The sequence below is a fragment of the Hibiscus syriacus genome, unplaced genomic scaffold, assembly GCF_006381635.1.
Source record: "Hibiscus syriacus cultivar Baekdansim isolate YM2019G1 unplaced genomic scaffold, ASM638163v2 tig00112383_pilon, whole genome shotgun sequence".
Classification (NCBI taxonomy): Eukaryota; Viridiplantae; Streptophyta; class Magnoliopsida; order Malvales; family Malvaceae; genus Hibiscus; species Hibiscus syriacus.
Genome location: NW_024063319.1, coordinates 2,851,850 through 2,873,375, shown reverse-complemented (window position 1 = coordinate 2,873,375; position 21,526 = coordinate 2,851,850). Strand labels below are relative to the sequence as shown.

Here is a 21,526-nt window from a genome sequence, read left to right as displayed (position 1 = left end):
TCTCCTTCCTCACTTGAGGGTTCCTTGTCACGTCCTTTTCCTGACATTGTTTTCATTTTTCACGTTGGTTTTTATCGTTTCTTGTTCTTTTTTCTGTGTGGGATGGTTGATACAATTGCTCACCTGAGACGTTTTTCTCCTGCAAAATGGAGAATCGAGAACCTTCAACACGAATCAGTTGTTTTCCTTTTGCCTTATTTCCTGGTTGTTCCTTCCTTGGTCTTCGTCTTCTTGCTTCAACTACCATCCAAGGACTGTATGTTCCTTCATTGGTTACATCCTCCGAATTGGGTTGAGTTGCTTATCCTGTCGTTCAGCTATGATACTTATGCCTTCCTCTTGGCAGGTTATCTTTGCTCGCTCCTGTATACCACAATGTTCCTTAGAACGTCCATACACCCCGCATTTGAAGCAGTTTAGTTGTAGGCCTTCATATTCGAGTTTTTGGATAAATCGATCAATCCCTATACATGGGAGTAAGGGCTTGTTTAGGTCCATCATTACAACTAGTCGTGCAAACCTACCTCTCTCACCTTTACTCGTGTTGTAGTATACTTTCACAACTTTCTTCTATGGTTGATGCTATCATTTTAAACAGGTTCCTGTTGTAGTACTTATAGGGCAATCCAGGCATTCTGATCCAGACCACGATTTGAGACGGATGCTTCTCAAGGGTGGAGAAAGACCGATTCCATGGTTGAATAGTAAGGTAGTTCCCGTTAATAGTCCATGGTCCTTCAGTTAGGAATCTAACGTAATCTTCTTCATATTCCAGTCGAACAATAAAGTAATTATTCTCCAAATCCAATATCTGAAATCTTCCTTTTAGTTTTCATAGGGCCATGATTCTTGATTCTAAGGTTTTAAAGCCTATCGACCTTCCTAACAATCGGACTATAATAGACCTCTGCATGTTCTTAACTTATGGATTCGTTCAGAGAACTTAATCATAGGGAATTTCCCCGTTCTGTCGATTATATAATCATGTTCGTTTAAATCTATTTCTTATTCCTCTGTCCTCGTACATGTTAGCCTTATGGAGTTGGCTAACCCGGAAACCGTGTCTACATATGATCTCCTATTCGCCTGTCCTAGGTTCTCTTGCATATGGCTTTCCTCGTTTTCTATCGCATGATCAATGACAGGCGGGTTTTCAGCCATAACCACATCTTCTTCCTTGCCATCATCTTCCCTATTTAGCTTGGGTTTTTCCTTGTAAGAAGTTACTGCATCCTCGCCTTGTGAACCAATATTTAGTGTAGAACAAGGTCACTTGGCATAAATTGATTTGGTTTCCTCTTCATATTCCAAAGTATAGTATCATTACTTGGATGGCATTCCTCGATAGACTACCAACTAAAGACAGGTTGATTTGAATGAGTTTCAATATTGATGGTATTTGTGTGTTTTGTCATGACTTGATGGAAACTAGAGATCACTTGTTTCTACACTGTACTATGGCCAATTCGTTATGGAACGCTGTTTTGAGTTTCAATGGCATTTGCAGAGGATACTGTTCATGGGGTACTCACATTTCGTGGGCTACAGCTTCCTGGAAAGGTAAATCTTTACTAACCACTATCATGAAGTTAGCTTGGACCACCTTTACATATATTATTTGGGAGGAGAGAAACAAAAGAATTTACCAAAGATGCTCAAGAAGTTTTGCAGACTTACTCCTTGCTATTAAAGATTCTATTGATATTCAGCTTAGGGGTAGGGAAATTAATAGGAATGACTATGTCAATAGCACACTTTGTATGCAATAGGGTATTGATTACTGATGTTTTGTTTTGTTGTTTTGCTTGTAAGTAGTGGCATTCTTGTAAGAACATGTTGTATTTTTGAAGCAGTTTCCTGTTCTTTTGGATATAAAATTCTGATTTATCCAAAAAAATATCTGGTAGTCTTCCTCCATTCGATAGAATGGTTTCGGTAAGGGTATCGTTGTTTCTCTCGTTAGGGTTTTCCATTATATCAATTTTTTTTTAAATATGGATTCTTTAAAAGATAGAAAAACAATATTATTATTCGTTATTGAAAAGCTTGATCAACGCCCAAGGATGAGTTTCCAACTCTAAATTAAATTTTTTGAATTGTTAAAATATAACTTTAATAGTTATTTTTAGTCACTAAAAGTCATATTATATATTATGATAAAGTAAATACAAGATAATAATATGTTAATTATAGTTTTTTAATAAAATTTAGATAATGTAACAAAAAATAATTCTATAAATTTTTATATAAATATTTTTAATTTAATATTTTAAGTTAAAATCCTTAAAAACATATTATAATGAAGATTTGATTAAATTTATTTTTGGATAATTTTATATTTTTAATAAAATAATATATTTTACATTTGTGAAGTAAATATATCTTACAGGTGAGATATTAAGTTAGAAATTTTAGGATAATGTAAAAATAAAGTTTGATTTTGAGAAAATTACATGAAAAAGTAAAAATATATGTTACACACATTTAAAGAATTAACATGTGATACTTATTTCAAAAAAGAATAAACGTGTGATACTTATTCCAAAAAAAGAATTAGTGTGTGTCAATGGGTGTTGCCACCACAGTTACTTTTGGTGGATCTAAATCTCAATTAGATCTTAGGTATGCTCTAATCTTAGATTGGAGGAGTCACCTCTGACCTAAACTTTTTTGTATAAAAAAAATAGCGTGTGACATCAATTTATCGGTATATATCTTTAATAAGAGTTAAAACTGGTAATATTAGAAATCATAATATACTTTTTAAACATTTGTGGTAAATATTAAAACCTAGACCAATAATAATACTTTGGACACAAACATTTGGGGTAAAATTAAAAATTCAACTTTCAGATGTCATATTGGGAAAAAAAAAAGACAACAAAGTTTAAACATGCCAAGAGCTCTTCCTCTCTCTCCTACCTAACAAACACATTGTTGGAATTCATATAAAATCTATATCTACATATATAGTTCCTACCTTTGAAGCCTTTGCTGAAAGGCTGGAAACTGGTCCCTCGTTATATTTACAGAAAAAACTCTTCCTCTCATTATATAATTGCAGCTGCGTCCTATTGTTTTATTCCACTGATTGCATTTCATCTCCGAAAAAATGGTTCAACAACAAACAATCTCAAGCAAGGTTGGTGAGTTATAAATTACCAGACCAATCATAATCCTGGTACACGATGTTAATAGGGCCTCCATCAGCCGAAAGATGCATCAAAAGCCCTGCCTTGGTTGCATCCACATAATTCATCACCCACTTCAGCACATCTTTCTCTGCTCCGAAGTCTGCACTAAACCTGTGTCAAGTTGGAAAAAAAATGGATGTCTGGTGTCAGTTTTGATGTCGTGGATTTACCTCATGCGTCTCGAAACGGTGTACTCGTGTTTGACATATATCGGAAACTTACCACTTGATGATCCGAGTTAAAGAAACTGTTCTCCTGGCCAAATTGATCTCTATGGCTCCATTCTGGAAGTACTCCCTTGCAGCGGATCTTAGCTCACCTTCGACACCCTGAGCAGTGAAAAACCGAACCGTGGGGCTTGACCTTGTTCCATTGCATAGTCCAAAATGGATCAATGGGTTAACTTTATCTGGAGCGAACTATCAATTCAAGAAGACAAAGAAAAACCAATCATGCATTGGTTTATGAAGCGAAAAATTGAGGCAGAAGATCGAAGGGGTTACCTGTAAGCGCCTATCTCCATTGCCAAAGGGCTTGACCAAGGAATAAGGCGACTTTCGATTGTTTCTAAGGATCCCATTCTGTATGATGCTGAGGGAGTAAGGGTACCCTCCGATTACATATTGGAAATCATTAAAAAAGGCTCTTCTATCAAGTATTCCTTCAGGGTGTCCGATGGTAACCACAGCATGGATGATCATGGCATTGTATAAGTTCAAGAAGAAGGCTAGTTTCTCTTCTGGAGTTAGTAATTGCAGATTGACCCTTTGTAGATCTCGAGTCAAATTTAAGTATCTGCATCAAATTAGGCATAGAGAACCGATGATTTTTTACATGTTAATGTATTGGAATTTTAAGTAAACTGAAAAAAAAGGGGTGGAAATGTATATAAAAAAAACCTGCGGAATTCTTCACTTTTGCCGATTCTGTAATAGTCAACATGGCGCCTGTCATCAGACGCATATGCTTCGAGTATGGCGGACATCAACTTGGCAAGTCTCTCAGCTAGAAAAGATGGGGATTTGGGCTCGCTAACGTTTATGGCGGTTCGAAAGTTGAAGCATGCTGTAATAAATTGTTCATGCTCCAGGAAACGATAAAAATGTCTTCCGTCTTCAAAATCATTTTCCCTACATCATATGGTAGAATAAAAATTATATACAAGTGTGAAATATCAACTATGTTTTATCGAATGTTATGAAAGAGAACGTTGTTTTTTGAGATTTTAGATTCGAACAGGTGTGTCTGATATTACCTTATAATCATATTAAGCTATTTAAAAGTTTTTTATATAGAATAAATCTAAAATACAAATATATATCGGATACGTATATTTAATGGTGACATAAATGATTGGGAGCAGAGTGAGGGAGAGAGGATGTTTCTACCCAAAAACGTGTTTGATGAAATGCTTCCGGGCAATTTGTTTGGCAGTTTGGACTCCCTGTAAAATGAGAACAGTAACAAGTAATTCAATTTGGGACCACTAAAATGAAGAAAGAAAAAGCCTAGAAATTTGGCATTTAAATCGAGTAGGGCCAAAGTGAACATCCGACCCTTGAAGGAATCATTGTCATTCGAGGGATATCAACGTGGATTTCAATTTAGCCAGAGTTCTAGTTCAAGCATTAAACGAATGGGTAAAAGATCGTAATTCATAGAGAAAAATAAAATAAAAATGCTGTGTTCGGGTTTTTTCCTTGGCTAAACATTTTGAGCAACCTTGATGTAGAAATTCAACATGAATTCGGTTTTGATATGGCCTGATTTCAAAGGGTGGAGATTTTCTTTGAGAAAAATTAATTCAGGTTCAGGTTGAGTCAATTTTAGTTGTGCTCAATGAGTTGATTCTCGTGAGTAATTCAAATTAGTCTTGGTTAAATTTCGATAAAATTTTGATTCGGATTGACTCAATTTGAATTTGAGTTCGACTTGAAACCTTAACGAGCTGAGTCGAGTAAATTTCAACTCGACTCAATTAGTTTGCGAACAACTCGTTATTTTTTATAACTTTTGAGTAGTTATCTTAAAAAGTTAATTTCATTAAAAAATTACTAATTTACTAATAGATAATAAATTACTAATATATTAATCTTTTAATAAATAATTAAAAATACTAAATTATTAATTAATAATTATTATTTTACTACACCCAAAAACTAAAACTCTAATTATTATTTTAATGTATTTACGGATTGTTATTTTGATGTTTAGACTTTGAATTTATTTCATACATTCTTTTGATAATTTTTTTGGTTAAATTTATTAATTTATGTTTATTTTAAGTCCTATATAGTATTAGTAGTTTTTGCTTATAAAATAAAAATTTTGGTGAGGTTAACGAGCAACAAGCTTAATGAGTTTAACGAGCAACGGGTCGAGTATGGGCCAACTTGTGATAAACTCGCTTGATAAGCACCCCTATTTAATCTTTTTAAAGATAAAGTTGGATCATGTTTAAATTTTAGGTGAAAAAATCTGACTCGATCCAACCCAAGACAATATTATAATTATCTATAACATATTTAAAAATAATTAAAATCAATATATTTTTTAATTATGTCTCTATTTCACCCAATATATGTGTCAGGTGTGAGATCTTATTCTAAAAATTAAATTATATTTTAAGTCGAATAAATTTTTTTCAAACTCGAATCAAATCAAATATAAATAAAAAACATATAATATTCATAACAAATTTGGGTAGAACAAAAGCTAAACCCAATTTGACCCCTAAACAGCCCTAAATGTGCCCAATCTCCGAAGCAACACACGCTTGATATATTATATATACTAATCTAATTATGAGATGAGACCCATAAGTATAACTCAAGGCATGTTTCTAACCAATTATAATTAGTGCTTAATATGTAGCATTAATCAATAATAATTATCATCACCCATCCCTTTCCAACAATAATAATCAGAAAACTAGGTTAAACAGTGTATTTAAATATATGTCAATTAAAAAAATAAGTATATTAAATATGAAAAAAAATATTATTTGTATTTTAGTTTATAATAATAAATTATATAAAATGATGATGAATTATGAGTCGTGGGCGAGTGCGATCATAGTTGCACTCACCTTACATCGTGCAATCCATCATTAGTGTCGAATGTGGTTTAATGTGTTGGTCTGGTCTAGAGAAAATAAAAGAATTTTTTTACCCTTCAATTTACACACGGTTAATAAAAATAATATATATATATATATATATTATATAAATTTTAAAAGTTTATGAACGTGATAATTATATCTGATTTATTTTATCATTTATTATTAAATACTATAGTGATTTCAGTTAAGGAGAGTTCTAATCAAGTACAAGAAAATTGAGAAATAAATAAATAAATTAAATTAGTAGTACCTTTCCTCTGCTGCAGCCCATGTGGTTGATGATGGCTTCCAACATATCATCACCGGCGAAGCAATTCTTGACGATCTTCATCTTAAACAAACGGTCCTGAATCGGCAAACTCTGTCTCAACATCTTCACGATCCCCAGCAACTCATCCTTCTCCTCTTCTTCTTCATCATCATCGAATCCATAAACCGGAATTTTTGGAGCTGAATCGGGGCATTTCTGGCTCAACAACTCCCTCAGTATCTTCTCCAACTCACCACTAGTCCTCAACGAATTCAACGTCACCAGCCCGCCCAGCAACTTCTCGTTAAAAAATATCTGGGGTACTTCATATTTCCCCGTTCTCTCGACCAACTCCTTTGCCCTTTTGGGGAACACGTCGATGTTTATTTCGACGTACGGTAGCCTTTCCTCTCTGAAGAATTTCCGAACGGCGGTGCAGTCTCGACAATTCGACCTCGAGAAAAACGTTAATCGACCTTTTAAATCGAATCTATCGTCTTGGCTTTTCAGTTTCACTATGACTTTGATCCCGGGGATTTGAACCTCCGTCACCTCGAGGTCTAACGAGTCGTTTTTTACAACAAAAGCCTCGCCGTCTTCCTTTAACGACGATAAACGCTTCATGATCGCCGCCGAGAAAGTGTTGCTTCGGTCTCTGATGTATTTCCCTAAGCTGGGCATGCTTTCGGATAGGGATGCCGACTGTGTACGCTCTACTTTAGGCTGCTCCGGCGGTGGCTGCGGTTTCGGGAACTGAGCTTGAGCCTTGATGGTTGGTATGTAATTGCTATAGCCATTGCTACTATCCTCCTGCTTAGCGTTGGAGTCGTTGATTTTGTTAACCTCGGAATCAGAATTACAATCTTCCGTCTCCTTCCCACAACTGTTTGTATCAATCTGGACATCAGAGAATTCAACTCCGGGTCGATCATCCGGCGTAGCGGGTCCATCAACATTGATCTTCCGATCTTCATCGACATCGACGACGATATCTTTGGGTGGGTCGGGGTTCATTTCTTTTTTCTTTTTCTTTTTTGAAAAAAAAAGTAAATTATAATAAAAGAAGAAAGCAAAGGAGAATCAAAGCGATGAAAACGGAGAGATTGGATGGAAAGATATGAAGACAGAAAATGAAATATATAGAAAGGAGATTGAAGAATAAGGGGTCCAAAGACGTGACCACGGAGGATTCCTTTCAATTTGGTTAAGATTACTTACCATAAACAAAGGTGGTATTGGCAATGGGAGTTGGCAGGAGTGGCCGTAGTTTAAGGGGGGAAGTGGATTTGGGCTTTTAGTCAAAGGGGGTTTACGAAAAGTCCTTGTGCTTTTGGAGAATGGCCGAATCCAAGTGGCATTTGCTTGAATCAAGATCAAATTGAAGTTCTTTGGTTCACAAAATGTAAGATTATTAGTGGGAATAAAAGATTACCAGTGAGAATAAAAGATTATCAGGGAATAGGATTACTGGAAATGTTGTATTTTGTGTTTGGTTGGTTTAACACGAATGTAAGATTATCGTGTTTGGTTAAAGGAATAAAAAGATTATTTGAATGTATATTTGACCAAATTGTCCTTATTATATATTTGTTTTTTAACAAGTTGGAAAATATTTATATATTTTCTTTAAAAAAATTAAATTCATAAAATTTATATAATTTTTTTTTACAAAATTGAAAATATAAAAAAAGTTTAATGAAAGGGTAAAATTTTATTTTAATCCCTGAATTTCATATAAAATTTTAATTATAGATTTTTTTTTGTAAATCTAAAATAGTTTAAGGATAAATTTGTAATTTAACCTTCGTAGAATTTTTATTGTTCAATGACAGAATAAAAATTTAAACTTTTTTCTTGAAAGAATAAAAATATTTTTGAAAGAAAAAAAAATTTAAGGGCATTTTAGTCCAAAACGTCGGTAATCCAACAATACCTAAGGAAAGAGAGGTAATGACATTCCCGATAATATACCCAAAAAATCCACTATTAATAATATAAGATTACTGGGAATGACATTTTCGACCAATCAAACGGGGAATGTGAAAAAATACATCTTAAGAGTTTTATTTTAGATTAACCAACATCACCAACACGATAAAAAACACACTTTAGGGATTGTTGAAGGGTCCCTAATTGTCTATGCACAAATCTTAAGCTGGCCTTCTTGTTGTTTACGTATTCTCAAGGATATGCATGATCCTAGTGCCATGGCTAGGCAAATCCATCTCCTTTCAAGCCTTCCATCAATGGAGTATTAATATATCCCAACCACTCCCCTCCTCAGACGGACCTATTGTTTTGCGTGTAACGTGGGGATTGGATTTGAATTTAGACCTCTACTGGATAGGATTGGGCTGAATCATGCTGCCGTTTTCTTCTTAAAAATTTAGAATAATTACACAATAGTTTATGTTTATAGTTTTTGCAGTTGATTAACGTGTGTGTCTATATATATATATATATATATATATATATATATATAGTGTAGTTTTACTGTACTACGATTTTAATATACGGATAAAGAAAGATGTTACTGAAAATGTTAATATTTTTTAAATATTTTTGGTAAAAAATTACCTAAAATATTTTTTTTTACCTAAAACATTAATGTTTTTTTAATATTTCTGATAGAAAAAATAATATTTTAGGTTACATTTTATTAGATATATTAAATATTTTCAGTAAAGCGCCCAATAATAACATTTCCGGTAGAAATAATAATGTTTTAGGTAATATTTTAAAGGAAATGTTAAAAAATTAATATTTTCAGTAACACATTTCCTTAACCGTATATTAAGACTGCCCCACATAAAACTTTCTCATATATATATATATATAAGCTTCAAAAAAAAATAATGTTTCTTTTAATTGTTAAAGCATTTTAATAAGTTATTAATTTTTTTTTAGAATCGGTACCATCTGATATTATTAGAGAAAAAACTCTGAAATACAGAATAAAGACCAATAAAACAAGCTGAAAAAGTAAAGTAAAAACGACAAACAAAATCTCATTAACAAAACCCAAAACAAAAGGAAGAAGCAAAATCAGATGATCCGAGAGCCGATTAATAATATTTCAAAGATGAAATAGGAGCTTAGATATCAAATCGAGGTGGGTATAGAGAACGAAAGCCCAGAAAAGTTGCAGATGTTGATGATCCTCTAAGGTGGGTCCATAAAGCCTCGATCAGAGGCTGCAAAACTGATGACTTTAGCAGGGCATTCTCGACCCAAAACTGATCTTCAAGGGCGAAACGATCAAGGGATGCCTTTCCATGAGCTGCCTGGCAGGAATGAAAACGTCTTGAGAGCTGTTATGCTTCTGCAACAAAGGGTCGGATAATAGAACGATCTTCTTCACTAGAGGATAGTTTCTGAATAATCATTCGAGAGTCTCCCTCAGCAAGGATATCTTGAAAATCCATATCGTGAGCAAAACTTAAGCCTTGTACATCAGAGATGGCTTCTGCCTCGAAAGCAGAATGAATGTCATGGTTAATTTCGTATGCCGAACCCAGGATTTGGCCATTACTGTTTCTAATGATGAAGCCTGACCAAGAAGTTTTTGACTGCACGGAGAAACTAGCATCGAAATTCAATTTAACCTTCGGAGCCGAGGGTGGAGACCAACAAGCATTGGAGTGAGTTCGGGGATGAACTAATTGATTGGAGAAAAATACCCAATTCAGTAGACAGGTAACTCTTTACAAAATTTACAACAATAGGAAAATCTTGATAAACCCTTTCATGTAGAAATTTATTACGAGAAAACCAAATAGCCCAAACTGTGATTGCTATTTCTATGTGTATGTTGCCACTGTAATTATTGAACATCCATGCTAGCCACTCACAAAAATCTAATTGATCAATGTTGGATGGCCACTGGAAAGCCAAAGCTTCCAAAGATTGCTTAACATGTGGATATTGCTTACTCAAAGGATTAGCCGTCTCTGAACATAAAGAACATCTAGGACACAAATCATGAGGATACAATCTTTTAATAACTAAATTGTACATGATTAGAATATAGCTAAAGCAAACTTCCAAAGATTGATCTTAATTTAGCCAGGTATTTCATTCTCCATATAGAATTACAGAACTGACCTATGTATCTCATTAGAAATTGATCTTGAATAAGCATCCTATAATTGCTTCTGACAGAATAAATCCCAGTGTGTTCTCATCCCCATACTAAGATGTCTTCTTAAGAAATTGGATAGTCTGATGCATAGAATAGTTGCTGCATCTTCACTATTAAAATTCTGTCTATTGAAAGTAGAATTACAATATTTTGTTTCGGAATTAATCAGATCAGCCACCCATTCGAGAACATCAATTCTAGGAGTAGATATAAGATGCGCATGGACTATACAAAACCAATAACTGTTTCATATAGAGGCTGTATTTCCTATTTCAACCTTCCAGAAAATATCTATTTCTAAAGTATCCTTGAAGACCAAATACTCTTCCAAACATAGGATGGTCTTAGGCCAAGAGTCGAGTGTAGGAAGTCAGGGGGAGGGAAGTACTTAGCTTTAAGGACTCTAGCGACCAACAAATCAGGGTTTGACATAATTCATCAACCTTATTTAGTTAGTAAGGCGATATTAAAACAATTCAAGTCTCAAAAGTATATTCCTCCATTCTCTTTAGGCAATCAAAAGGCCTGTCACGTGCACCAATGAATACCTTTCTTGCTTGATGATTTCTGCCACCAAAATCTTGTAAACATAGCTTCCAATTCCCTAAAGAGAGTTCGAGGAAATAAAAACACCCCATTGTATAAGGAGGTAGAGCTTGGAGAATATTTTTTATAAATATCTCTTTTCCTCCTAATGATAAAGTTCTCGTTGTCCGGTTGGATAGACTTTTAACACACTTATCTTTTAAAAAAGCCAAGGATTTCTTTTTATTTCGACCTTGTAACACCCTAATCTCGTCCGACCTAAAGATCAAAGGACTAAGGCATTACATGAGACCACTGAAGTAGTTAACCCAAAAATTTTCTTTAAAAACATTTGTAAATATCACATGAAAAATAATTCACAGGAATTATAAAATAATACATCACATTTAAGTTTACAAAATACATGGAGCTCCCAAAGGTAAGTCTCCAAAATACATAAATTCTTAATAAAGTTACGACTTGAAAAAAAAATACAAGGGTCTATGACAATACATGCCCTCTAAAAAAACTTAAGACGTACTATGTACTACAGCTGATATGGAATGTGACTACGCGATAGGCTCCTCATTGATCCCTCTACTAACTTGCGCACGAAAACAAATTTTGAACGCAAAGCTCAGAAGGTCAGTTCCTTATTAATAACTATTTTATACTACATGCATTCATTTCATGAACATGCTGACAAGTGGGGACATGGGCATACAAAAGCATTCAAAAACGTGTTGAGGTAGGTCTAGTGGTATGGTTGGAGGAATTTTCTGCATCTCAAGACGACAACCTAGCCTACCTGGGATACCCTCGGGTATTGGGGTGAGATCCGAAATTTTCTGCATCAAAAGCATACACCGACCAACTTACTCCATCGAATCTCGGGGCATCTGCGCCCAGTCGACAACTGAAGTTCCTTAGCACTAGCTAAGATATATCCGAATATTTCTAACAAACAAATGATCATCAACTACTAAAGTAGTTAAGGTGTCCCGACTTTTTCCCTAGCGTCATACAAAGGCTAGTTTTATGTGATCATAATTTACATTATTTCTAGTTGTGCCTGTATTTATTTATGTTGTTCTCACTTGTAGTCTTGTTTATAAAGTTATGATTACCCTTGTTTTCCTACCCGAACACTTGAATCGAAATGAGTTTCCTACCCAATCCAGGATGAGGGTACCGATACTGAGCCCATCAGTATTGATACTGACCCTTGAATATCGATACTCAACCTTGGTATTGATACCAAAACTAGCTACTGGATTCTAAGAGGACTAGCTAGTATCGATACTCCTACATTGGGGTATCGATACTACCGTGAGTATGGATACTAAATTTTGTTTCGATGTTTTGAAAAATAACATAGTATCAATAACTTTAATGAGAGCATCGATACTTTACCCTCAGTATCAATACTCTCATTAGTACCAGTACCAAAATTGGCTACTTTTTCTGGAAATTGCTACGCAAGTATCGATACTGCATTAAGAGTATCAATACTTATTGAATAGTATCAATACCACATAAACGAGTATCGATACTCCCAGCCCAAAACACCATTTGTTTTAGACTATATGAAGAATAATATCGGTATTGTTCGTCTAGCATCTGTCAACACACCTTTTCGTCCAGGTATAACACTCTCAACAACCCCGATTTAGTAGGATTCAGAAAATAAACATAACGTTAGAGTTTTACTAGGATTCAAACTTCTAAAAATATGATAGAGTTTTACTATGATTCAAACTCCTAAAAATATGATAGAGTTTTACTAAGATTCAAACTCCTAAAAATATGATCCATAAGCATTATAAATAGCCATTGTAACTCACTATTGTAACACACAATTTATACACAAAATACAGACAAAAAATTTGGAACAATCAAAGCATTTTTTTGCAAAATTTCGAAGACAACAAAGGTAAAAAACCTTACCTTTTTCGTTTGTTAGTCTTGCATGTGTCGTTTATTTCTTGCTTTCGATTTGTAAAACCATAAAAACTCAAAAGGCCGATGACCGGAGGAGATTTTTTTAAACTAACTTTTTAGATCTACGAAACCCCGAGGCTATTTTGTGAAAATCGTTCGGACGTTTGGAAAGAATAGTGGAAGAGTTTTAAAAAATTCAATTTTTTTATATTTTATTTTTTTCATTACTATTATTATTATATATACTTCATTATTATTATTATGTTTTATATGTTTTATTTTGTTTTATCTTTTTTTAATTTATTATTATTATTATTTAAAACATTTTATTTATATGTATATTCATTATATTTTTTATCTTATTTTATTTCATTTCCCTACCATTATTATATTTCTCTCTCTCTCTATTATTTATCTATACATATTACTATTATATATATATATACATTTTTCCATTTATTTTTTATTTGTTGCAAATATTATATTTATTATTACATATATACATATATTTTATTTATTATTCTTATACCATTCTTTTTTTTTTTTATTTTATTACTCTTTACTTACTATTTTTATTATTATTAGTATTTTTATTTTTATTATTTTATTTTATTTATTTCTATTTACCCTTTTTATTTTTTTCCTCCATTTCATTTTCATTTTTATTTTTATTCCTTATCTTTATTTTTTATTTTTTTATCTTCTTTACATTTGTTTTATTTATTTGTATTTTCTTCTTATTTTATATATTTATTTGTTTATTATGTATATATTATTATCATTCTTTTTCATTTTATTTTTCTTATCGTATTCATTTTTATTTTCACTCTTTTTTTATTCTTTTATTTCGGTCGTTTTTTTTATTTTTTTATTATATTTATTTTCATTTTTTAGCTAACATGTTTTTTGACTCTCTTAAGTGTACACCTTTAAAACTATCTAAGATAAGTAATTTGGATTGTATTTTTACCTTTTAATTTTAAATTATAATTTTCTTAATTTAAGACAACTGGAAATTGCGTAGTACCGAAAGAGCAGTTCAAGGGTGCTAACCCTTCCTTGACTGTAACCGACTCCCGAATCCGACACATCTTTGGAAAGACGTAGATCAGGTAAGAAATAGGGTATCCGATCAACCCATTTGTTTTAAAATAAATGATCGGTGGCGACTCCAATTCGTTTAATCCAAGTCGAAGCCCAATTTCGGGGCCCAACTGAAAGACGGTTCTGACAGTTTGGCGACTCCGCTGGGGAAAGGTAAGTGAGTGAGGCTAAGATAATTTCCAGTTATCTTTTTAATGAAAATGATAAGTTTAAATTTTAAGGTAATTTTTCGATCCTTATCACTTCTGATTATATTTTTTCGAATAAATAGTTGCACTGACAGTTTTCTCAATGATTTCAGCTTGTCAAAACTTGTTTTCCATCTAAGGCTCTAAACCCGAGCTCCAAACCCGTTTTAAGTGGGGGTGAAAGCGACGTCTTCGTGTGAATTTATTCACCGTGCGGGCCTAGCAAGTAGCCTTCGAGATTCATATACCTTATGTCTTTGTGTGAATTTATTCACTGTGCGGGCATAAGGGAATGTTTTCTCTCGAGTTTAACTTAGTCCACATAAGCTTATAATGGACTTAGGACTAAGGGTCTGATAAGACCAATGGGGCATCAACAAGGAGAACTCGGATATATTTTTTAGAACCTAAACCGGGAGACTATGGAGAATTAGAGCTTACCCTGAAATCTCATTTTAAACCCTAGGCTATTTTGAGTTCATTTCCTGCTTTATTTTATGTTCAAAGCATGTGAACTAGAAATTTATGCGATTAAGACTTGTTCAAAATCAACTTGCGGGATAGAGATCATGTCCGGGTAGGAATACTAAGTATGTGGGGTATATATCATGTGGGGTAGAACTTTTATTTTCATTACTGTTTTGATTATTATCCTTACCTCACTAACTCTTTTTATTTTTTATTTTAATTTTCATCATTTGTATCATTTAAAAGATGTGTTGATCCACCAAAAATGTGTTCGCTAAACGTAAATAATTTACATTAATGGACAAATGGGTTATAATACAAGAGATGAAAAACTCAGAAGTCTAGCTATGGTCGAAGAATACTCAGGATGGACTTGGATTTACATTGTGCACATTGAAAGTCAACTTTTTGAGTTGGCAAAAGTTGCAGGGGCAGACGAGAAGAATGTTACTGACCTGGAGAGTCTCTTCGAAGACAACAAGAATAAGATGACAAGGCGATAACTGAAACTGGAGGTCATTGTTGACAAATTCAAGAAGCAAACAAATAAACTTCAATGGAGGGCTCCAATGGCGCTTTCTTTAGAAACAGGCCCAACACAGAGTAAAAGTCAGAGATGCAGCCATTTGAGACTTTTTAGAGCTGACAACACATCACTCGCACAGTTTAGCTATAGAAGTCGGAACGGTTCGACAGGGTATTCAACCGGTGACAAAAAAGGCGGAAGACGAATCAACCTGTCAGAAGCTGTTAGGGTTTATACCTTTAAAATATTTTTTTGTCTCATAAGACAATACTTTTGTCCCCAATAAGGATTATTTATAATAACAAACACATTTTCGGATCAATGCCTCGAACATTTCATGCATTTTTGCATTTTGCATTTACATATCTTTTTTAAGCATTTTCATAAACATGAAATTAACTCATGAATGATTCGATGAAGTGGTTCTAATCACGTGACACCACATGGAAGCGAGATTTTAACAATTAAAAAAAACTGAAATCAATACAGTGGGAGCCTGATCAGCTGATTGTAGGACAAAGCCTGCCAAGATGATCTGAGAACAGAATCCCCATATCCTAAGGGTTACGATGTTGAAGCTGTGTGCAGTTACCACATAGGAAGCTTCAGACACTCCTCAAAGAATTATAAGGCATTGAAGCGCAAGATCCAAAACCTGATGAATTCAGGGGTATGGACAGCCAAAGAAGGGGGCATTGCGTATATCATTTGCACTTAGAGGATTGTTTTGTTTGAACACATCTTTGATCTTTCATGTTTGCTTAATCTTTTAAACGATTGAATTTGTGCTACCTTCTAAGGTGGAATAATTGAACAAATTTTAATCTTTAGTTCTTTGAATATTAAATGAATTAAGGATTATTTTAATTTTTCAAGAATTATAGATTTTTGACATATGGCAAGATTAGATATTTCTTATCATGTCTTAAATCCCAAAATAAAATACCTTGATTCTTTACCCAAAATAATTCATGATCATTACCACAAGACCAGATTTTGACATTACCACCCTTTGAAACTTTTGAACCTTTCTTTAAGTCAATAAAGTTACATCACTGTCTTTTTAGACTCAAAGTTGACTTTTTATACCACTAAGACCTAAGGCATTGAGTGGTTCATTTGAACATGAAACTTCTTCTAACTCGGGGCATTTCGCAGGGAGCCTGAACATTAAGACATGTCGGGACCAAGAAGCAGAAAGAAGAGTTCATTCGAAATAATTCTATCATACATTAATACACTGTTTTCTTGTAAATAAAATTAATCCTGAAAATCTATCCCCTTAGGGATATCTCTTCTGCGAAAACTTCCATGTATGAAATGATGAACGACTTTCTTTCTTTATCCCTTCATAACAAGAGAAAATATATATCCCTTGTGTCTCCTTTTGAGCCTATACTATTTTTCTTCTGATTCAACCCTAACCAAGTATCACCCTCCACACTGGGGGGCAAGGTGGAAAAAATCTACTCACATGAGTGAAGACATCAATCCAAAGGAGATACCAAATGCCAAGGGCAAAGATTCGATTTGAACAAAAACAAAAAAGAGAAAAAAACAAAGAAAAAACATAGAGAAAATAAAAAAGAGAAACAAAAACAAAGGAAAAAGTGAAAAAAAAGAAGACAAGACGCATATGCAAAGATTCACTCGATTCAAATGACGCGTCGAGATTCAAATTATGAGATTGATCAAGCACAATCATTTCAGAATCACTTCACTCGAAGATCATGGAACATCCAGAGAAAATCAAGAGAAACACATACGAGCATATTCAAATTGAGCAAGACAGGATTGAAGGCATCAGAAAGAATTGATCCTTTGTTCAATACCCTGAAACACTTGTTTGTGCCTATTTATCATTTTTTTTGTAACCATGAACCATGACCTACATTACGTGCCTTAAAGTCCCTTCTAATTATACATGAATTTCTAAACAGAAGAGACTATCTTCAGATTTCATACCGCCCGTCAGGATTAATATTTATTTGCACAAAATTTTAAAATCTTTAATGCATGATAAAGAAAAATAACAAAGGGGGGTTCAAGACGTAAATTATGAATGACTTCTTGAAACTAAATGAGGATTCGAGTTGAAAACCTGAAAAAGCGGCTCGAATATAAAAATTGTGCAGCTGAGGCGATCGCACAATCCGAGTGTGACCACGAAGGTTGGGAGTCGAAGAACACTTCCAATAGAAGAACATGCAAGCTACCCATCAAACCTATGAGCATCAAATAAACAAAAATGCCAAACATTTGACCAAACACGATAACCTGAGATTTTTTATCATTTCCTAAACCATTTCCCAAAAATAGTTTTGATCTTGGCACTTGTCAAATAACTATAATTTATTGAAGGATTAACAATGTAATTAATTCTTTGATATCCAATGAACTCTAGTTTTATGATTCGTCTTAATTGTAAAATCGTGAAAGGGGCAATATTTTCAAAACTTTTGGTTAAACATTTTCCGTAACTCTTTTAGTTGATATTTTCATAACTTTGAAAATAAAAGAGAAAGAAAAACATTTTTTTCAAACAAAACAATCTCTCTAGAGTGGATCTTGGTAAATGACATGTGGCTCTCAGACATAAAACTCATGCTTAAAATCAATGTTGAAGCAAGAAATGAGGAATAATGGGGGCATCTTTGAAGATTCAATATCAAATATTGGGGCATCTTTGGGGATTCAACATCCTGATGCGAATTATCAGATCTTCTAAAGGTCTTTCCTCCACATACAGGAACAAGCAGACAAGGAATGAGGCTCCATCCAGGAGATAAAAAATAATTAATTCATGTTGCATGCATCTTAGACATCATATTTATCATTTTTAGCATACATAATTTGTTGCAGCTTTTTGAGTTAAGTGTCAACTTCAAGACGAAATGTACTCGATTCAAAAGCACATTCAAAAGTTGAGGGTGGTTGTTCGACCTCACAGCGAAGGGGCGACTGTCTGACGACAAAGCAACTTTTCGAGTCTCGTTCAGAGTCAATTTCAACTTCACAGCTAAGGATATTGGACTCAAAGCGACACAATTTGCTCGAGATTGAATTTCAACTTCACGACGAAGGATATTCAACTCCAAACAACATTCAATACTTGGATTTCAACTTCACGACGAAGGATATTTAAGTCAAGGCTCAACTTCACGACGAAGGATATTCAACTCCAAACAACATTCAATACTTGGATTTCAACTTCACGACGAAGGATATTCAAGTCAAGGCTCAACTTCACGACGAATGGGTCATTAACGATTTCAACTCCACGATGGAGGATATCGTACCCACGAATCCACGATTTCAACTCCACGATAAAGGATATCGTGCCCATACAACCACGATTTCAACTTCACAAAGAAGGATATTGTGCTAACTTTAGATTGGATTTCAACTTCACGACGAATGATATCCAATTCAAAGCTCAACTTTAGGCGAAGGGGCTTCTCAGTTTCATTTAGAGTTAATCTCAACTTCACGACGAATGATATTGGACTCGAAACAATACAAATTGGATTTCAACTACACGACGAAGAATATTCAAGTCAAGTTTCAACTTCATGACGAATGGGCCATCTACAATTTCAACTTCACGACGAAAAGAATCGTGTACACAAGAAGCATTCATCTTTAGATTGGATTTCAACTTCACGACGAAGGATATCTAATTCAAGGCTCAAATTCACAACGAATGGGTCATCCACGGTTTCAACATCACGACGAAGGGAATCGTACCTAGCAGGAACATTCATCTTCAGGAACAAGCAGATTATTGATCGCCTTTGAGATTGTTTCTCTCGAAACAAGGGGTCGTCTCGCTTGAGACTGATTTACTCAAAACAAAGTTTTGTCTCTCTTGAAACAAATTTTGTCTCTCTTGGGACAGTTTCCCTTGAAACAAAATTTGTCTCTCTTGAGACAGTTTCCCTTAAAACAAATTATCTCTCTTGAGACAGTTTCCCTTGAAACAAAATCTTTAAATATGTTTTCCTTGAAGCAAATTTTGTCTCCCTTGAGACAGTTTCTTTCGGAACTAAGTTTTGTCTCTCTTGAGACAGTTTCTCTTTAAACAAGTTGTCTCTATTGAGACAGTTTCCCTTGAAACAAAGTTTTGTCTCTCTTGAAACACCAATATTTGAATATGTTTCTCTTGAAACAAAATTTTATCTCCCTTGAGACAGTTTTTATTTAAAAAAAACCTTTGAAAATGTTTCTCTTGAAACACAAAGACCTTAGAGTTCGATTCCACTCAGCTCAAATGCACTATCATTTGCAGCATAGCTCAAGGCTAAAAGGGTTATCTGCTAAAGACCTTCGAGTTCGATTTCATTCAGCTCAAGGCACATCATTCACAACATAGCTCAAGGCAAGAATGACTATATTTCAACAAAATTGTCGAGTTCGATTTCATTCAGCTCAATGACACATCAATCACACTACTGTCCGGTTGCAGTCGAGGTCTTCCAGTCAAGAAGAAGACCTGGGTTAGCCGTGCCTTAGTGACAAGCAACCATTTTCAAGCAGCATAGCTTAAGTCAAGAAACGCTACATGTCAACGAAGATTTCTGAGTTTGATTCCAATCTAAGGTCTTTAAACCGAGAAGAAGACCGAAGGGCAGCGAGAAGCCACGTGTTGATTCAAATTCTGAACTACAACTTCAATTCCATATCATTTCAAGATGAACTCGACTTCACGACGGATTAGTCATCCACAACTGAACTTGATAGAGAGTTATTGAAACATCAGAGTCAATTTTCAACTTCACCGAACGAAAAACGTGTCTTTTAATCTTTGCCATATCCTCGTTACACGACTATGGGCAAAGAGGGGCAGCTGTCAACACACCTTTTCGTCTGGGTACAACACTATCAACAACCCCGATTTAGTGAAATTCAAAAAACAAACATAACGTTAGAGTTTTACTAGGATTCAAACTCCTAAAAATAGGATAGAGTTTTACTATGATTTAAACTCCTAAAAATAGGATAAAGTTTTACTAAGATTCAAACTCCTAAAAATAGGATCTATAAGCATTATAAATAGCCATTGTAACTCACTATTGTAACACACAATTTATACACAAAATACGAACAGAAAATTTGGAGCAATCAAAACAATTTTTTTTTGCAAAGTTTCGAAGACAATAAAGGTAAAAAAAACCTTACCTTTTTTGGTTGTTAGGCTTGCATGTGTCGTTTGTTTCTTGCTTTCGATTTTTAAAACCACAAAAACTCAAAAGACTGATGAGCGGAAGAGATATTTTTTTGAAACTAACTTTTTAGATATACGGAACCCTGAGGCTATTTTGTGAAAAGCGTTCGGACGTTTGGAAAGAGGAGGGGAAGAGCTTTAAAAAAATTCAATTTTTTATATTTTATTTTTTCCCTTACTATTATTATTATTATATATACTTTATTATTATTATTATATTTTATATGTTTTATTTTTTTATCTTTTTTTAATTTATTATTATTTTTAAAACATTTTATTTATATGTATATTCATTATATTTTTTTATCTTATTTTATTTCATTTCCCTACCATTATTATATTTTTTCTCTCTCTATTATTTATTTATATGTATTAATATTATATATATATATATATATATCTATACATTTTTTCCATTTATTTTTTATTTGTTGCAAATATTATATTTATTATTACATATATACATATATTTTATTTATTATTCTTATACCCTTCTATTTTTATTTTCTTTTATTACGCTTTACTTACTGCTTTTATTATTATTATTATTATTATTATTATTATTATTATTATTATATTTTATTTATTTCTATTTACCCTTTTTATTTTTTCCTCCATTTCATTTTTATTTTTATTCCTTATCTTTATTTTTATTTTTTATCTTCATTACATTTGTTTTATTTATTTGTATTTTCTTCTTATTTTATTTATTTATTTGTTTATTATGTATATATTATTATCATTCTTTTTCATTTTATTTTTCTTATCGTATTCATTTTTATTTTCATTCTTTTTTTATTCCTTTATTTCGGTCGTTTTTTTATTTTCTTTATTATATTTATTT

The 21,526-nt window shown here is 33.3% G+C and overlaps 1 protein-coding gene across 1 annotated transcript; it reads right to left on the bottom strand.

Moving 5' to 3' along the window:
• Positions 1–2,916: 2,916 nt before the first annotated feature.
• LOC120178885 lies at positions 2,917–20,190 on the bottom strand. Its single transcript, XM_039184660.1, has 7 exons — positions 20,184–20,190; positions 6,566–7,372; positions 4,583–4,638; positions 4,094–4,324; positions 3,698–3,989; positions 3,417–3,613; positions 2,917–3,305 (listed from the first exon to the last, which is right to left on the bottom strand). Exons 2-7 carry the CDS (start codon positions 7,244–7,246, stop codon positions 3,152–3,154), a joined length of 1,611 nt encoding a protein of 536 aa, XP_039040591.1. The 5' UTR covers positions 7,247–7,372; positions 20,184–20,190; the 3' UTR covers positions 2,917–3,151.
• Between the last annotated feature and the right edge of the window lie 1,336 nt (positions 20,191–21,526).

Excerpts from the sequence above, each read along its gene's own strand:
- LOC120178885 (XM_039184660.1), bottom strand. The coding sequence starts at position 7,246 with ATGCCCAGCTTAGGGAAATACATCAGAGACCGAAGCAACACTTTCTCG. Across the intron at positions 4,639-6,565 it reads TGGGCTGCAGCAGAGGAAAG|GGAGTCCAAACTGCCAAACA; the intron begins GTACTACTAATT and ends CTCATTTTACAG. Across the intron at positions 3,990-4,093 it reads AAAAGTGAAGAATTCCGCAG|ATACTTAAATTTGACTCGAG; the intron begins GTTTTTTTTATA and ends AATTTGATGCAG.